Genomic DNA, 20,031 nt, shown 5'->3' on the forward strand with positions numbered 1-20,031 from the left:
TATCAAGCAGAGCCACAGAGGTGATTCCCGGGGTATATTTCCTATCTCCCATCCAATCATCAGGATTATTCATGACGACTGCTAATGAGGAGCTTTGTTTGCGATTGATAGGTAGTTTGTTCCAGAGTATGGGATGTCTCTGAGATAGGGTTCTATCCCTCCAGCATGTTCTGTCTATTGAGGTGACAAGGTTTAGGTCCCTAGAGCGTGTAGCTCATAGGGATTGTGATCTATTTACGTGGAGCATGTCCAATAGCTCTGGGTTTGACATAGCTTTGTATGTTAGGCAGAGGTCACCTCTGGGTAGGCGGTATGCGACACAGTCTAGCTGTGGTTTTGTGAGATGGTCTGTATAAGGCAACTGTTTGAGGCTGGTAATACTCTTTGTGAGGTATGTCTGTGGCCTTTCCAGTTGCTGTAGATGTCTTGTGAGGTACATACCAAAAGGGGCATTGTACTCTATAATGGGTTTTGTTTGATGAGTAGAGGGGGAACACTGACCTCTTTTTTTCCTGGATGACCCACCTTTTGTGATGAGGTGTGCCACATAGACAGATTACATGACTAGTGTGCACTGTGATTATCAAAGGTGAGACTACTGTCCACCTGTGTCTTATGGTCTCTTATCACACTTTCGGTGTTAAGTAGACTACCACCTATGTGGTAGTTCATGGGTACAGAGTTTTTTACCAAAAGGGATGCCAGTGCATTTTTGACATTGAGCTTGAGGCCATGGCTCTCTCTCTCTCTCTATATATATATATATATATATATATATATATATATATATATATATATATATATATATATATATACACACACACACACACACACACACACACACACACACACACACACACACACACGCAGACATGTAAACATCCATTGATGTACATATAGATATACATATAGGCACATATACAGTCCACCTTTCATGGTGGGAATATCAATTATGCGAATGTTGTGAGGTATAAAGTTATGTAATAATATTGCACAGTCTTGTGCGGAATGCATTGAAGGTGTTCTCAGCCCATGTAGCTTTAGCAGGCCTCAGTGGCTGCAACACTGCAAACCTAACAAATCATACCCACTGCATTTAACCACCACATGTCCTATACCAGCACTGTATGCTGTCTTGTTTGCCACACACTACAACCTACATAGAAATATGCACATAACAACCTTCACCAACATATATATGTCCACCCTTCACAAACAGTTGCAGTATGTCCTTTGCTCTATGCACATGTACAGATGCTAATATATCTGACACAGAAATATCTCTCCATATGTGTGTGTGCCATACACACACAAGGTCCACACTGTTGTAAGTCCGTGGACCTCACGGCTGACCTGTTGGGCCTTGCTGCAACATGAACAGGTGTCACATGTGAGCACACAGTAATATTAGAGGGTGTATATGTAGCTGCAAATGCTAGATTAGCATACTAGCCTGGTAAAGCAGTTGCCAATGCTAAGCTACACGTTAATATGACTGTCATGCATGTGTTACTCTGTCGCATCCATGTTTATATAGCTGTATGCGCTACTCCCCCAAACAGCCATTGTACATACTACTGTACAGAACACAGATAACATGGCATGGATCAGATGTTTGACTTTTAATGCTGAGCTTACATATGTCACAGTTAGGTCCCACTGCACACAGCTACACACTGATTTGCTCATGGCAGTAGTTATGCAGGGCATCTGTGCATAGATACGTACTGCTGCCACATATGGATGTTTCAAAGTATTAGAGTACTCTTAAAAACATGTACTGCATGCCAGTAAATACATATCTGTTGCATACCTTTCCTTTGTATGTGTTTGTAGTTTTCAGTTCCGTGTGTCTTTTAATTTTTTTTTCTGTTGATGTTTATGTGGGTGTGTGTATGTCTCTCTCTCTCTCTCTCTCTCTCTCTCTCTCTCTCAAAATAGCTGCAATGGAATGAGTGCATGTGTGGACAGCAAGTACAGCCTGCTTTTATAGGTATCTGCACATGTGCATGTGATGGCCTCTGCACCAATTGGTGGCCACCATTTGGTAATTGCATGTAGCCTGCTGTGTGGTAATTGCAGTACTCGCTGTCATAGCAACCCAATGCTATAAATTGCTAAGTCAGGGAGGCGTAGCCCTTTCAGCTTTCCAAAGTGGGGCCTATGCTTGTTTGCTGTGGACACCGTTGTTTAAGTCAGAAGGTTGGTATACTTCCTATATCTGAAGCTAGGGGTGTAGCCAGTGATTTAAATGTTGTACTCAGACCTGAATGTCACCACTTCCAGTACACAGTTGTCAGTGTAGAATTGTACTCACCCCTACAAATGCTAGCACAAGATACATGGGAGTATATAGTTTATTTTCTACTTATACAATTAACTGCCATACATAAGTAGTTATGGAGATATATTCATTTGGCACATGAACTGTTTGTGAACTGCTATACTGTGAATATTAATGTACTCACTTCTGCACAGTTTGTGCTTTTTTATTGTTGACATTAGCACAGGATGCTCAAGAATACTGGACAGTTCCCAGTACTGAGTATGCCTACCTACATCCTTGGTGGACCCTGAACAGACAGGTATATTGTACATTTGGGTGGGGATTGTCCTGCTATGATACTGTGTGGGGGTTTTAAAGTGGTGCTGTCACATTATTTACTGCTAGAATGGCTGGTTCTCTTATCACAGTCATGTAATGCAATTCCACAACAACTGCTGGTAAAGTTCCACAGAACAGCTTTTGTGTTATGGCATTCCTATCTTTCTTTTACATTCACTCATTCAGATGCATGCTGTATCTATTTCAGCAACAACCTGCTGTATATCAACTGTGGCTTAGTGGTACTTCATGCAGTCTAGTGTCCGGGGTTCGAGACTGACAGAGGCGTTTTATTTTGCTGCTGAGCAGAACAAGGGGCCTCACATGCAGGGTGACTAAGGCACTTAAGCAGTTGTAAGCGGGTTTGTGCGAAGCTTAGCAATACTTAGCTAAGCGCACACAAGCGCACACTCGCGCAAACCCGCTAACTACTGCTTAAAAGTGCTTACTCCCGCTAAACCTCGCGCTCATTTCTGATAGGGAAGTGGTGAAAAAGGGGCACAAAGAGGGAAAGATAGTAGGGAAAACAGCTTGGGATGTGCAGAACGGGTGTAGGGATGGTCCATAGCTGCCCATTTCTTTAACAGAAACAGCTGTGCATATGCAATAAATTTGGAGGGAAATACGAAACCTTCCACCCCTGAGAGAGGGGTGAGGACAACAAAGTATGTTGTACTGCCAATTACATATCAGTTTGTGTTCAGCGGGCATGTGTGCAAAATGGGCAGCTATGTATGGGGCGTAATTTTTTTTGGGAGCAGATTGCCCCTTTTTTTTTTTCAGGTGAGAGGAGAGTGGAATGTGGGGTAGGGGAATTAGGTATATTTGGGGAGGTAGGTTGGGAAGGTAAACAGACAAGACAAACGAGACGCATACAGGGGTGGAACATGACACTTGGTTGGTGAACTCCATTGACGGCGAAGGATGTTTGGAAATCGCAAACCCATGAGCCCACAGATGGCAACAGTGGAACTGAGATCCCCACCCATGGGCAGTCACCACTGCACCTTCACAGCCCAGGGGGTGGCTGTGCTGGGGGCTGCATAGGAGGGGCAGGCTCACCCGTGAGTCACTCCACTTGTGCCTCAAGCTGGCATAGAGGATCAGCGACTGAACGCTCAATCTCCCTACACATTGACATTTCTGGGGAACACAATAACAAGCTACTCATGTGCCAGATTAATCTGTACATGCCGGCCATGAACCGACAGTTGAGGACTGTATATCTGCTTAACAGCTACTGGCACTCCCTTCATCCACTTTATATGGGCCTACCCAAGTGTGGGTTGACAGCGCTTAATACAACAGTACTATTTCTATAATGCAAGAGTACAACAACATGTCGAAGAATGTGACACGGACACACTCCAGGAATTATACCTTTATTAATTACATTACACACTTTTCTAGAGGCTCTCTCATTTATTTGATATATCCGTGCATGCAGAAGACTTATTCAAGACGTATTATACCTTTATTAATGGGTTACAACACTCTTTTTCAGGCTCTCTCACTTATTTTATGTAGCAGTACATGCAGAGAAATTATTCAAGCCTTATTATACCTTTATTAATGGGTTACAACACTCTTTTTCAGGCTGTCTCACTTATTTTATATAACAATACATGCAGAATAATTACTAACCTGTCTGGTGGTGCAGCCTTAGCAGCCTATCTGCATAGGCTTGCTGATTCCCAGCACTGACACCTGCAGCTGTGAAGTAAATGGAGTGATATTGAGACATACCTATCCATAATATAGACTGCAATAGCAATTCTTACATACTTCATTCCATGGCTACCTACTCAGTAGTGGGGCATTTTCCATCCCACGGGCCTCCTGTATCCACTGGTTCAGTCGGTCCTCCTTGCGTCTCTTCAGGTCTGAGTAGTGGTGTCTGACCTGCTCACCAGTTCGAGGGACACCTGTGGCAGTGGTGAGATCATGAGCTAGACGGTTCCAGGCTTCCGCTTTGTATTCTGTGCCCTGGAACTGGCCCTGCAGGAGTCTCTCATCATGATTATGGACGAGGAGCCAAACCATTACTTTTGACTCCTCAATGCCCCAATGTTGCGCTCGAAATCGAGAGCCCTGTCCAACACTGGCCATGCTGACTGCAGATGGGAGCTACAACCAGTTATGGCAAGTATTCCTGCCTATGGAGCTTAAATATGCCTCATTTCCTGCACTTATTTGTGATTGGCAAGTTTTGAACAATCTCAGCTGAAAGCACACCTGCTTAGCTGTGGGTAAACTTCCATTGATATGTATGTGTGTGTTGAAAGTGCATGCATATGAAAAGCTGTCATGGCTTAGTGGTTTAGTACTGTGATTATGGTGCACAGTGTCCCGGGTTCGAGGCTTGTCATTGCTTTCTATTTTACTACTGGCCAGACCGGCTAGGAGGTGTGGCTGTGTTTAGCCGACTTTTGCTCTATGTTGCTCGACGTTGCGCTAGTTAGCGCGGTACCAGCTATGTGCAAACATGTTTTGATTGCGCTAGTTGGCACAATGCGCAGCTACACGCAAAGCCATTGTGCTAGTTAAATCAATGCTAAGCTATGAGCAGTTTATACTTAAATGTGCTTAATATTGGTAAACTTTGCTTAGCAGTGCTTCACATTGCTTAAGATATGTTACTTATACATTCATCAGTATGCATAACCATTTCACCTTCTTATATATATATATATAAAATATCGTTCACTACTACATAGGCCATTTCAATGCTTTTTACTAAAATTTAAAGGATAAATGTCAGGAATTATTTTTATATACAGATTTCCTACAGAAAATAGAAAGGGGAATGGTGAGACTCGAACCGGGAATGCCTCCTCTTTGTGCGAAGGCTCTACCACTACGCTATCGCTATTTGGCTTAATTTGCATATAAGTTTCTTATTGTCCTCTTCGATGTCTAAACTGCTAACTGTAGCTATGCAATGGGCAAACCCGCGCACATACGGGCAGCTATATCGGGAATAATAAAAAAAAAATAAATAAAAGTTTTACATTTTCTAATTGTACAGGGGTTTAGAATGTGGGGGAGTGTAGTGTTGGGTATGTACACATTTGAGCGGACTCGCTCATGTCATTTGACATTTGCCTATTGAGGGACTTGCAGGGGCGTGGATTTTTGTACTGCTCGGCAGTCTGACACGCCCCCTGCACTCGTGCACTCTCCGTGTTAGCCTTAGAGTTGAGTCAGTGCGCCCTCATGAATATGCATGGCTTGCTGACGTCTTACTCTTAGGCTGCAGTTTCCGTGTAAGACTAATTTAGTCTTACACAGAGGATTAGTGAATCCCGGGGATAGTGATACCCTTGTTTCCTTTAAGGTAAACTTTGAAGACTAGATGGGCTCCTGTGACTTCATATAAGACCTGACTTGTTTTATTATCCTGGAGGGAGGAAATGCCCTTTGATGGTGGATGTTTTCAAGGTGATTATGATTCTAGCCTTGACTCTGCCTTCTAAAGTCGATGAATCTATGACTACAAATATTTAACAATGCTTGTTTATTTTACCTGTGCTGCAATTACACCTAGATATGTTTTGAAATTGCCAAATTCAGAAGAAGCTGCCAGAGAGCCTCAGGTTACAAACCACCAATCTTAAAATACCTCTCAACCTCTTTGTGCAAAAATTCTGGACAAAGTCAAAAATAATGGGGGGGGCAAATGCCAAAAAATGGGAACAATATTTGTTTTTTTCTTATAAACTTAGAAAGTTGAAAGACTAAAACATTTTGTATTATCATGCATTTTCTTATGGGTATGAGGTCTGAACCTCAAATTATGTCATTATATAGTGACTACTCCTCAATGATTTGCCATAAAACCGCAAATTGTATGAGGAACAGGCCAAAAATATATGGCGAAAATTTAGACATTTGGGAGGTATACTGCCCTAAGTAATGATACCTTTCCTGGCACATCCTTTAATCCTTTACTTTTGTTATCATACTCCATGTTATTTAGCTAATATGTGTCACAAAGTAAGTCCTTATTGTTGGATACATGAGTATTAGTGTATGGAGACACATTTGCTGAATACCATAGATGAGTATCTTTTTGAGATGAGATTTTTATTTTATTTATTATAACTCTTCCAGATGGTGTCCGTAAGTCTCAGTATAATTTCTAGTTGGTGTTTGTTGTGGTCAGTAAATGCTTTGCTTATAAACTGAGAAAGACAAAAACAATCCTCAGTTAAGCCATAATTGCAAATATATTCATGAAAATTTATCACATAGAATATATAAACTACAAAATCTGAAGTAATGCAGCATCATATAAAATATAACTGACAGTATGTTTCAAAAATGCTTCTGTCAAATTATAAGCAAGCTCATCTGTGCGCTGTAATTATAAAATACATTTTGTTATTTTTGTTAGTTTGCTGCTTTGTGTATATGTATCATTTTTGGATGTAAAATTTTAATGACCGAGACTCTTGTTCCTCCCCTTCCCATGAATCTGTTGCTGTTTTTATTATAAAAATCCATCCATCCATTCATTTGTTCCTTTACAGACAGCATACTTATTCCATTTCAAGGTCTTGGCAGAGTAGTAGTAGTATATGCTGGCATGTAAACCCATCACAGGGTGCACAAACACATACTTACACATACATACACACATGCTTGCAAGCATGCACCTGTAGCAGTTTGAAGGGTCACCATTCCAGCTATGGCACTTCTTTAGGATGTGGGGAGGATGCCAGAGCACCTGACGAGAATGGTTGAAAACTCATAGGCACACAAGGAGGATATGCAAAAGGTACCAGCCAAGAATCCAATTGAAAACTTTGCTGTGAGACAGCATTGCTAACTTTCTGCTACTGTACAACCCATAATGATTGTGTTTTGTTGAATTTACTCAAAGGAATGGCAACACATATGCATAAGATTAGTTCAGTGTGTCATGCATCCTTTGTTCTTTTGTGATTTCCTGTGGTAAATGGCACCCTAGACAGATCTTGAGCATGTTAACTATGTCATCGAAGGATGGTATGGAAGGGATTAATAATATAGCTGATTGGCAGGATCTCCACTTGCAGATCTTTCATAAAACATTAGTACTGTAACGTTCTGTTAGAAATATGAATGCTGATATTATATACCAAGTCTAGACCTACACATGTGCAATCTATTTCCACATTTTACGTTATCATTTCTAATTTGAATGTGCTGAGTGCTAGATGATATACCCACAAAATCTGTTTTATTTCATATTGTTATAACCATATTTAACCTGAAAGTGTGAACTTTTTTTAACCATGTTCTCATGTGCTGTGTTTTTGTCTAGGTCACTCATTTTTGTTTACCTCAGCTACTTCCACTCTTAAAGCACACAACTTCTTACCTGCATGAAATCTTTGAATTTTATGAAGAAATCCTTACATGCCGATACCCATATTCCTGTTTCAAGACAGTTTTTGTGGATGAAGCTTATGTTGAAGTAGCGTCTTACGCCTCCATGAGCATTTTTAGGTTAGTATATCAAATGTTTTTAGTGTACTGTTTAAGAATTATTAAGGACTGTCATGTTTCTTTCTGATATACATGTATTTATTGATTTTGCTTGCCATTTAATGCAGTTAAGAGAATATTGTAGAAACTGGAGTCAGTATTATGTTAACTTTTCAGTAATAAGTAGTCTTTGAGTTTAAAACAATATTTCTCTTTTTTTTTTTGCTTTTGACTTTTCTGTGCTGTAGGTTTTTCCTACTGGTGTCAGTCTCAATGTCATATGCCTAGGTTTGTGTACATCATGTGTGCCAGGTCAGTCAACGTTAGGCTAGGCAGCTAGCCAGTGGACATTTGTGGCACTGGATGAGTGAAGGCAAAGGACTATCAAAATGATTTTACACATAGAGCTGATGCAAGCATTTTTCTACATTTTGGAGAAGGCAAACTGTGTTTTGATGTGAATCTTTGTGTGTATGCAAGCTGTCTCAGTAGTGCAACTTCTGATCTGCTGGAACAATTAGTCTTTCACCGATTCTTATCCTAATGATAGTATTTTCAGCCTTTCTTCTAGGATTTCATTAATTTCATTCAGTTATTTATGCATGTATGTATTAATTTCATTTCATTTACTGGGTTAGCCTTACTGGGAAATACTCCTTTACAGAGAGGTACAGTAGCCTAGAGACACAAGTCTTTAATCCCATTAATGTTTGTACATTCATATGAGTAACTGTGAAAGAAGATGGGTATCTAAGTTAAACAGTGTAACAGTTCATTGTCCCCCCCCCCCCACAAGCAAAAAGTAACATGGTCGATTGTATGTCATCAGTAGTGACTTTTTAATGTTTACACATACATGGAGGAGATTCTGATGACTATGTTCATGATGTATTTGAAGGGAAAGTTCCTTTATCATATTACAACTTTGTTTATGTGCAAAGAGTCTACCACATGTAAGTTCAATAACAGAGACCATGTATTATCCGTATTCTAGGGTCAGCAAAATCACAAAGAATGATAAAACTGTGATGGTACCTCTGAATGTCCTGATTTTGAGTAGCAGTCCAAACACTACAGTGGTCTGTCAAAGAGGAATGACAGTAAGTGGGCAATGCTGTATAGGAGAAGGCCCAGGATTGCAGCATGCTGCATGGTGACTAAGCAAGCGTGAATCAAGAAACTGCACATTTTCCTTGTAGTTGAGCACCCCAGTGTGATGTAGATGCAGTGACTAAGACTGATCAGTATGAACATAAAATGATTGATTTTTATAACTGGCTTGGTTTCTGGTGTCACTCCAGGGGATCCAGTATCTGTCAGCATGGGAGGACATGGTGAACAGACCACGTTGCTGTGCCAAGAATGGACTGCACCTGTTCCCGCTAGACCTTCAGATATTGTCTGAAATTTTATTCACCTCATTAGAGCCTTTTATTAGGCAGTGTCAAAAAGACCAAACTACCAACATAGTGAAAAAGTCTCCAAGCAGTCTTGAGTGTTACTGCTCAGTGCTTGGAGTCTAAACAAGAAGCTCTACACTCTTCCAGCCCTCCTCAATCTGGAGACTGTAGACATCTTTGCCATGACTGAAACTTAGTTTAAAGCCATCAAAAGTACTTGGTGCCTTCCATACATTTAGGCCAACAACAGCACAGCCTGGGGCCAAAGGTCGAGGTACCTCTGTCTACGTTAGTAACAACCATGCCTCCAGGTTGGTTAAATATGATGATACCATGGAGCTCATCCACATGCAAGTCAGCATAGATAAGGTCCCTAACCATATCATGGTTACAGGTCACCATCTATGCCCCTCTTACCTAAGCCTACTATAGGCTCTCACTATTCAAACAAACAACTTTGTGGGTGACTTTTACTACCCTTCGATAGACTGAGAAACTTAAAATGCCTCAAACCCACAGGCACAGTGTTTTTTGGAATTTATTAACGCAAACACCCTGGAACAGATAGTGCATGCTCCAACCAGGAAATCAAGCATACTGGATCTGGTTACCTCCCCTTGCAGGTCACATCTTCATTAGTGAGTTTGAATCCCAAAGCTGTCTCCTTTGAAGTAAAAATCAACCTGGAAAACCCAGCTAAACCAGTAACACTTAGGAACTATTCTAAAGCAGCCTATATCCCATTAAGAGACAGTTTGTCAAAATTCAGGGTTTTCTCTAACCCTAAGAGCACAGCTTCACATGCAGAATTATTCACAGAGTCCCTCTACAAACATGTGAATGGCTGCATTGAGGCTGACATACCTACAAGAAGTAAACCCAAAACAAACACTAAAAAAAAACACATTGGTGGTATCCTTACCTAAACAAGGTATGCAGTAAAAGGGGGGAAAACACATGGCCAAAATTAGGAAGAGCAACTGAAGTGTTCTCTTATACAACTTGCCAAGAAACAAAGAGGTCAAATTAAGTGCAACAGAGCCAACTATTGAGGTCAAGATAGCCTTTGCTGGATCAGACTGACATACCAAATCTACTGGCTGATAAAGTCAGCTCAAATTTCACTCCCTGTATATTTTCTCCAGGTGAAATCTTCTCCAGCATACTTTCCCTACTATTACCAGGTACCAAGTGCTGGCAGCACTTGCTAAAGCCAAAAACACTGCCTCTATGGGTCCTGACAATATCCCTGGTCACCTCCCGAACAGTCTAAAATATGACCTATCAGGACCACTTTAGGCACTCTTCAGCTATAACCTTGAAACAGGCTACCTTTAAAGTGAATGGAGGAAGGCAACAGTTCTTCCCCTCCACAAGGAGAGATCATCAACCAACCCAGGGAACAACAGACCCATCAGTCTAACAAGCCTAATATGTAAAGTCATGGAGTGAGTTATGGAAATGATAAACAAGGACACTGGCAACCTACAGACACTGGACCCATCCCAGTTTGGCTTAAAGGGAGGGTCATGCCTACTTAACCTGATGTACTTCTTTGAGAGAGTTATTAAGGCAGTGGATGGGGTTAAAACAGTGCATATTGTGTATCTTCACCTGACTAAGGCATTCAATAAAATACCCTACTCAGAAATTGTTGACAAACTCTCTGAGCTAGGCATAAAATCACTAAATAGGTTAATAGATAAATATAGGCTATCAGTCTGCAGACTGTTACAAGCCTAACCATTAACTAGATGCCAGAATCAAACCCTGTGCATTGTATCTCCGAGGTAGAGACCTTGACCCTTATGCCAAGCTCTCCCCTTAACTCACAGTATTCCTAGTTAGCTCACAGACAAGACCTAAGAAGTCAGGATCAGTGAGCCACCTCCACCAAGAGACCAGTCAGCAGTGTAGCACACCAGAGTACTGTGCTAGGCTTACTCCTTTTTGGCATCTACTTCTCGGAAATTAAGTCTGATGTTCAAGGACCCTGACTCACTAAGTTCGCAGATGACTGTAAATTGTCACTATTATGCATTCCCAAATGACTGCATGATGCACGTACGGATGCTGCATGGCTCAAAAAGTTACAAATGCAAAAATCGACAAAGCCAGCAGAGAAGGTGGAAATCAACAATTTTATTCAAATAAAACAAATAGATGTTACATGACAAAGGTAGAGGGAAATAAACCCTACTCCCTGACCCCAAACGGTTTCGGCTGTAATAGCCTTCTTCAGTAAGAAAACATGAACAACAAGAAAAACACTTATTTATATATACCACACAAGGCTGTTCATTGGTGCATTATAATTGATCATTAAGCCCAGGTGGAAATAGAGCTCCTAGCTTAATAATCCATTTACGTTCCTTAATTAAAAAATTAAGTAGATTGTGCCATCCTGATTTGTCCCTACATCTGCCCACAATACAGTCTATAACAGTAAAGTAAAAAGATGCAGTATTGTGTTTGCACACGTTTATACATAGCATTAGTAGAACGTTTATTTCTAATGTCACTAAGATGCTCCCCAATTCTAAGACGAAAAGGTCTAGATGTTTGTCCCACATAGAATGAAGAGCATGAACAAGTGACTAAATAAACTACCCATTCTGTGCTACAATTAGCCCAAAAATTAATATTAAAGACCACCAATGTATTGCGGCTACTAAATTCCTTTGTTTTCTGAACCCTAGAGCAGTGAATGCAGTGTCCACATGGTGTACAACCTATCAAAGGGTCACCTGTGAGTGTACATTGAGTGGGAACCATAGAAACAGGTCTCACCCTCTTATAATGACTGAAAAGGGAACGTAGTGTACGTCCTCTCCTGAATGAGAAAAAACATCTGTCACCAGAGAATGGATGTAATCTCTCCTCAGCCATAAGTATGGTCCAGTGTCTATTGATAATGTTCATGAACCCCCATGTATTACTTCCATATGTGGTCACCAGACTGACCAAAGGGTTAGAAAAGCCCTTTGGTTTCTCCTTATATTGCAGAAGTTTAGTTCTATCTTGAGTGGAGGCCCAGTGGCAAGCAGTGCTAATTGTCCCAGGTTGGTAACCCCTCTCACGAAAACGTTGTATTAGATTATCCCTGGTATCCCCAAAGGATTCCTGGCTGGAACAAATCTTTTTTACCCAGAGGAATTGTGATTCGGGGATATTCCGGATGATATGTTGGGGGTGGAAGCTGGTGGCATGCAAAAATTAATTATACTCGGGGAATTTCCTATAAACTCGTGTAGCTAAGGTATCATCAGGATTCCTGCTGACTTCTACATCGAGAAAAGCAATCTTCGATTTATGGAAGTTCACTTTGAATTCAATTCCCCATTTGTTATCATTAAGATAACCAATAAATTCATGTAAATATGTGCTATCCGACCTCCATACCACCCAACAATTGTCAAGATATCGCCGCCAGATATCTATTTCCTCAATATATAAATTATGACTGGAGTCATAGATAAGTTCCTCCTCAATATAGGCCATAAATAGGTCTGCATAAATGGGTGCAAAAGATGCACCCATTGCTGTACCCTTGACTTGCCAAAAGCATTGGTCCTGGAAGAAAAATACATTACTGGTAAGAACATATTTAGTCACGCATACTAAAAAAGTGTCACAGCCTGGTTTGTATAATGCAGATCTTCCCAACCAAAATTCCAAAGCCAGTAAACCTGCCTAATGTGGGATATTTGAATAGAGAGAGGTCACATCCAATGTGCACATAAGCCAATGTGGTTCTAATTGCATGTCAGATACAATGTCAAGAAACTGTGTAGTGTCCTGAATTAGGGCCCGTACCATAGATAGTAGTGGTTTGAGATAGTATGTTAAGTATTCAGAAAGTGGTTCAGTAATGGATCCTCGCCCTGATACTATCGGTCTACCAGGAGGACATCTAGCATTCTTATGTATTTTGGGTAATAGAAATTTTGCTTGCTCGGGGATGAAACCATCAAATGATGCCTAACAGAATCTGTGATGATGCCCTCTTCCTTGGCTTGAGTCAGGAAGGAATCAGTTTTGGTCTTAAAATGATTAGTTGGATCCAGGGGGATGGCCATATAATATCTATTATCCCCAAGTTGTCTTAATGCTTCTGCGTTATAATTAACCCAATCTTGAACCACTATCACATCACCCTTGTCTGCTGGTACAATAACAATCTCCTTGTTGTTCCTGAGACCTTCTATACATTGTACCTCATCCTTAGAGAGGTTATTATAAGAATGCTGAAATTCCCTAAGGTTACAGTGCAAGTCTTTTAGAACATTGGCCTGAAAAATGGATACTATATGTGACATAGGTAGGGTAAAAGTTGATCTCTTAAATTTAAACTCTTGAACATCCTGGGTGGTGTTATTTTCAAAAAAACAAAGATTTAACAAACGACAGAAATTGACCACATCCTGTGCTAGGGTATACTCCGGAACAAAAAAGCTGGGGACAAAATTAAGACCTTTGTTCAAAACTTTAATTTCCAAATCAGAGAGGTGTACAGAGGAAGTGTTGTGTACATTCATATAATCAACTAATGTTCGATCATTAATTGTAACAGACCCTCCAAGCTGTCTACCGGTCTGATATTTTTTGTGCTTCCTCCCCCCTCGTCTGGACCTGAACCCAAAGGGTGTGACAGACTCCTCCTCTTGGGTTCAGGTGAGGCGTCTGTATGATTCCCATCCCGTTCAGTATTAGAAGATGTCTCGTCCCCTGATGTACAGCTAAATGACTCAGAGTTTCGTTTTAAAATGGATTTAGGTCTTTTTTTTTTCTTGGGGGCAGAAGATTTTTTGCCTGAAAGCCTAAAAGTAACATTTCTAGGAGTTTCAAAAGGTTTGCCTCTGTCATAATCTCCTACATCTCTTTGAAACTTCTTGAGTTTCTTTTCCTTTAATAGACGTTCAAGCTTAAGTAACTCAGTAGTTAATGGATTGACACGAGAGGCAAAAGACCCTGTTGATTCAAATTTATTGGCCTCCATACAAAGTGCTTCAACCTCCTGGATCCCTTGTTTGACAGCCCGTTCATAGAAACTTGCTAGGGCATCCACAAACCCCATGGAAGCAGATTGTTGAATCTGCGTCCATTCATCAGTTAACTGTTCATCAGTGTTATGTACTAAGGGCTGTACTTTCACCCTGAGACCCCACCGTGTGATCTTTTTAAATTGATAAGCCTTGAACAGGCATAAATGCCAAACATTAGTTCGGAGTCCCTTCATGCTTTTGCCTAACTTGAAAAACATGGTTTCACATTGTATGTCACGGTCCTGATTCAAACACCTTGATTGGTTGTCAATATCGGATGGACCTAGATCAAAAATTGCCAGATCATTCATGTCTGAGGCAAGACCTCTAATGAGTGGAGTCAAAGCCATGTTGCACAGAAATATATATGTATATATAATAATAATAAACTGATCACAAAACAAAAATAGAAAATAAAAAATAGGGAACTATCAAACTCACCAACAATAGTAGTAGGACCAAAACCTTAAAACGTGGCACTCAGGATAGCCTGTTTAAAGAAAATATATATAGGTTAGACAGAAACCAGGTCCCAAATAAATAACATGGTACTTATAATGTGTCAATCAAACATACCATAAATATGAAAACATTGTGTTCATTGATGTGAATAATAAAATATAAATGACCCTGGATCAAAGGAAAACCTTAATACCCATATACTACAATGATACAATAGCTAGCCCTTGTGGTAATACATTAACTAAAGCAAAAAATCCACAATACTGTGTATCACTGTAGTCAAAAGTCCAAACGCAATAGAACCACCATGTAGGTGAATCGAAATGTGTTTATTAAATTAAATACCAAACAAACTCTTTGTTATATCCCAAAAAAGGGGGAGGGGAATGACTCCCCATCAATTAGCGACAATGATACTATAGCTAAGCCTTGTGGTAATATTGGAATTCATAACTTCCCTTTTGATCAAAATAACCACAATGCTGCGTATCTCAGTAAACCAGAGCCAAAAGCTGGAAAGTACGGGTAAGACACCATAAGCGCAATCAGAAAAAAAGGAATTCTCTGTATTAGAAATCAACACCAAAATATAGTAACCATGTTAAAATATGGGACCCAAAGGTTGTGTCCAAACCTCTCAACCAATAAACGGTATATAAACAAATAACTATATTAACCATTGTTAGGTGGAATGATAGTCCCTGAAAATAACTAAATAACCAAAATAGTACAACAAGGCCGACTCAAAGAAATGAGTAGTCTATCTCAAAACATTATGTGGATGTGTATCAAACTGACCCCCAAGAGAAAATGAACCAATTAATAAACCCAAATCAAACTCAAACACAATACTGCATCTTTTTATTTTACTGTTATAGACTGTATTGTGGGCAGATGTAAGGACAAATCAGGATGGCATGGTTTACTTAATTTTAAGGAAAGTAAATGGATTATTAAACTGGGAGCTCTATTTCCACCTGGGCTTAATGATCAGTTATAATGCACCAATGAACAGCCTTGTGTGTTATATATAAATGAGTGTTTTTCTTGTTGTTCAAGTTTTCTCACTGAAGAAGGCTATTACAGCCGAAACTGGTTTGGGGCAGGTAATAGGGTTTATTTCCCCCTACCTTTGTCATGTAACATCTATTTGTTTTATTTGAATAAAATTGTTGATTTCCACCTTCTCTGCTGGCTTTGTCGATTTTTGCATTTGTAACATTTTGAGCCATGCAGCATCCATACGTGCATCACGCAGTCATTTGGTTTCTTCCTCCTTTTGTTGCTGTTAGCGTCTGGTGGTTTCCCTCAATGATCGTGGATTACATTTGTTCACTGGTGGTTTTCGTATCTTTGGATTATTTCCATTTGTCCTGTGGATTTTTAACATGGTTCCTAGCTTTCTAAGGATCTACATGTCGAATTGGTCTTTTCTTGCTTCCTGATTTGGAACTATATATGCGTATTTTCAGGTGACTTTATGACTAACTCTACTGACCGGTATTTTAGTTTTTCGCTAATATGGTTTGAATGGTTTTTATCAGCTAGTTTTGATACTCATGATTGTTTAAGTGAATTTTGGCTCTATCCCTTTTTGGATTGAAGCTATTTACCGTATTGAGTATTGCGATTTGAGTAAGCTGTTGGGCAGTTTAACATGTAGAATAAGATCGATGGGTTTTCCCATTTTCTACCTCCTACTATATTTTTTTTGAAACAGCTCTGCTTCACAGCCGATTTTGTCATCCTACTATCTACAACGAAGGATATTCAGTTGAAGTCTTTTTTGGGACTTGTATGGACATTATTCAATATACAAGTTCATTTTTTGAATGTTTGCAGGCCATGTATGAAGTCAGCCTGTAGGATGTTTTTCATGTTTCACTGTTGCAGTCATTGCATTCGTGTAATCCTGCTGGCAGGTTGCCCTCAGTCGGCCTGAATTCTAAAGTCCGGGGTCCTGCATTGGCTGCTGTTGCCCCTTCACTGATGTCAGGTCATCAGGGGTATAAAAGATGCGGCCAACGCCATTTTCTTCAGTCTTTCTTGCTGCGCGGTGCCCAAAGCAGAAGCAGTTCGCAAGTGCCGGTCAGCCGACTCCTGAGATTTTCGTGTTCGAGTTTCCGATCCGAAGTCTTCAATAAAGCTAAGTACCCTGTTTGGGAAACTTTTTTCTTGCTCCAGACCGATGTCAGAAAAAGTTAATAATTGTATTTCTTGTGGAAAGCAAATACCTCTTAAGGACTTTCATTCTTACTGTATTCCTTGCCTAGGCCCTGATCACAACGTTGCTGGTTGTCAGTTTTGTGCTAGATTTAACTAACGCATTATTAAGCGTCGGTATGATTTTGCTTTAAATTATTTTGGACGTCTGTTTAATTATACAGAAATGTCATCGGATAGCCATCCGACTACCGGAGTTCACAAAAAACGCAAAGAAAAGGAGAGAGATAGACAACCAAGGCCCAAAACCGACGACAAAGCTTCTCCTAAGCCAGTCGCCTGTTCTCAGTGAGGCGCTTTCACAGCCCCTGATGCCCACTACTTTAGAGTCGCAGGCCGCTACCGACTCCCACGTGGAGTCGGCCATGCCGCTGGAAACTCAAGATATTGGAGCCTTGGATACTATTCCTTCAGATGGGTCCGGAGCCGCTGAGCAGGCAATGGCTTCTGAGGGTGTATTCAGACCTAAACATCTTTACATTAAACCAACCTCAGATTCAAAGGCAAAGACTAAAGCACTTTCTAAAGCAAAGAAACAAACTCAAGAGCCACGTGGACAGGCCTCTATGCCCAAAAAACAGATGCTGAAAATGGCCGAAGACTTAATTACCTTGATCAGGGGTTCCCATCCCCTTCCTGATAAGAGGCCTAGGCAAGAGACTGACTATGAATCTTCAGGTCAGGTTTTCTGTTTTTTCTGATTCCTCTTCTGATCAGGAATATTCTCTTCCCCCCTATGAGGATTCTGATGCTGAAGAATCTATACCTTCAGCTTCTCCTCCAGAGGACTATTCCTTTGGGGAAACCTTGCATACCATGAGGGAGCATTTCCACTGGGAGAGCCAAGATTTTTCAGAATCTCAAAAGAGGCTCAGGGATTTCCTTTTACTACCCCAACACAGGCCACTAGCCATTCCACCTGTGTTAGATATTGTAGATGATGTGTTTTTGGAGTCTAGTCTTACCCCTGACTCCTTACCTCCAGCTCCTGTTAAGCCTGACAGATATTACAGGGTTCCTGACTCTCATAAATTCCTTTTTAAAAACCCTGCTGCAGACCCAGAAACTATTTCACAGGGTCCCAAAGGAGTTAAGGCTTCCACTGCAAAAAACCCTACCCCCTCTGACAGAGATTCTAGGGCACTGGATAGAGGGGGAAAAAAGGTTTACACATCTGCTACCTTGGCTATAAGGGCCTTAAACTGTCTGTTTCATATGCTCAAATATCAGCAACATGTCATGGCATTGCTTAAACAGAAAATGTTATTAAACTCTGAATGTGCAGAAAACAAGGAAATGCAGGATTTATTGCATGCAGCTGAACAAGTTGGAAAGCATATTTTGCAATGTGGTTTTGATTCTTTGGAGGCCTCCTGCAGGGCCGCAGTTACGGGTTCTGTAATTAGGAGGCATGCTTGGTTAAAGGAACAAAATCTGCCTGATCATGTCAAAGTTAAATTATTAGATGCACCTTTACAGCATGATACTTTGTTTGTTGTTAAGGCAGAGGAGGTGTTAAACAAAATGGAGGACAAAGCTAAATCTATGCAAACTGTCACAGATTTTTTGCAAGTTCAACCGTCTAGGTTTAGTAGACACTGGCCTACAAAGAATTGGTCCTTTCCTGTGTCAGACAGACCTCAAAGGAGCAGATCCAGACGCCTTAGAGGCAGATCCCAGGCACAAGGTTCCTACAGGTCAAAGCAATGGGGTGCTTCTACCTCCGAAGTTGTAGAAGACAAATCACAACCATACAGGAAACAGTCTCAATGACTTCCCCCTGCCAGCACCAAGCACTTATCTCCTGGCAGCACCCTTAGGGGGAAAATTAGCAGTTTTGTCCACGAAATTGGCACATTATAACCCAGGACAAGTTGGTTCTAAATATCGTGTCACAAAGGTACAAGTTCCATTTCCATACGCTGCCAAAGGCAAATGGCTGGCCAGATCTGCCAAAAAATCCATGGGCAGAGGCACAAAAACAAGTCTTATCCCTCATGGATATGGGGGCCAATCAACAAGTTCCAGAGCAAGACCAGGGGCAAGGATTTTACTCAAGACTGTTCTTGGTACCCAGAAAGGACAAGACCTGGAGACCAATACCGGACCTCTCTATTCTTAACACATTCCTGGATATACCAGAATTCAAGATGATGACTTTGCAGCAGCTTCTGCCCATGCTGGGCAAGAACGCTTGGCTGGTGACTCTAGACCTAAAAGAGGCATACCTGCATGTCTCAATCAGACAATTATGCAGAAGATACCTCAGATTAGAGGCTGGCTCAATGCATTATCAATTCTCTGCACTGCCCTTTGGCTTATCTACTGTGCCCAGGGTCTTTACAAAGTGTCTGGCACCAGTAATTGCATTCTGCAGACAAAGAGGAATGCAAATATATCCTTACTTGGACGACTGTCTAATTCAAGCAGAGAACAAGGACATTCTTCTCCAGCATCTGGTGTTTGTGAAAAGACTTCTAACATGCCTAGGGTACACAGTCAACGAAAAGAAATCAAAACTAGTACCCTCTCAAGAGATAATATTCCTGGGTGCAAGCTTAAATATAACTGCCCATATGGCTTATCTCACACCAGACAAACAAAGGCAACTGACTACCTATTTCAAAATGTTGCCAACAAAGTCCAAGTTATCTGCAAGAAAAATTCTGCAGGCTTTGGGCTTCATGGCATCTTGCATCCTACTAATTCCATATGCAAGACTGCATATGAGGAAACTTCAATGGTACCTAAAAAGTGTTTGGACTCAACATTGCCACAGCCTGGAAACAATGATTACTCTCATTCCCTGCCTACAACAGGAGTT

At 40.7% G+C, this 20,031-nt stretch overlaps 1 protein-coding gene across 1 annotated transcript in view; it reads left to right on the forward strand.

Moving 5' to 3' along the window:
* Window positions 1–20,031, forward strand: part of TAF2 (TATA-box binding protein associated factor 2) — a 2,150,018-nt gene that overhangs the window by 673,983 nt on the left and 1,456,004 nt on the right. The window contains exon 7 of the mRNA XM_044066916.1: window positions 7,914–8,098. Within this exon, the coding sequence (XP_043922851.1) occupies window positions 7,914–8,098 (185 nt within the window). The remainder of the gene's footprint in view (window positions 1–7,913; window positions 8,099–20,031) is intronic.

Source organism: Protopterus annectens, chromosome 3.part1, assembly GCF_019279795.1.
Source record: "Protopterus annectens isolate FY-2018-M chromosome 3.part1, PAN1.0, whole genome shotgun sequence".
Taxonomy (NCBI): domain Eukaryota; kingdom Metazoa; phylum Chordata; order Ceratodontiformes; family Protopteridae; genus Protopterus; species Protopterus annectens.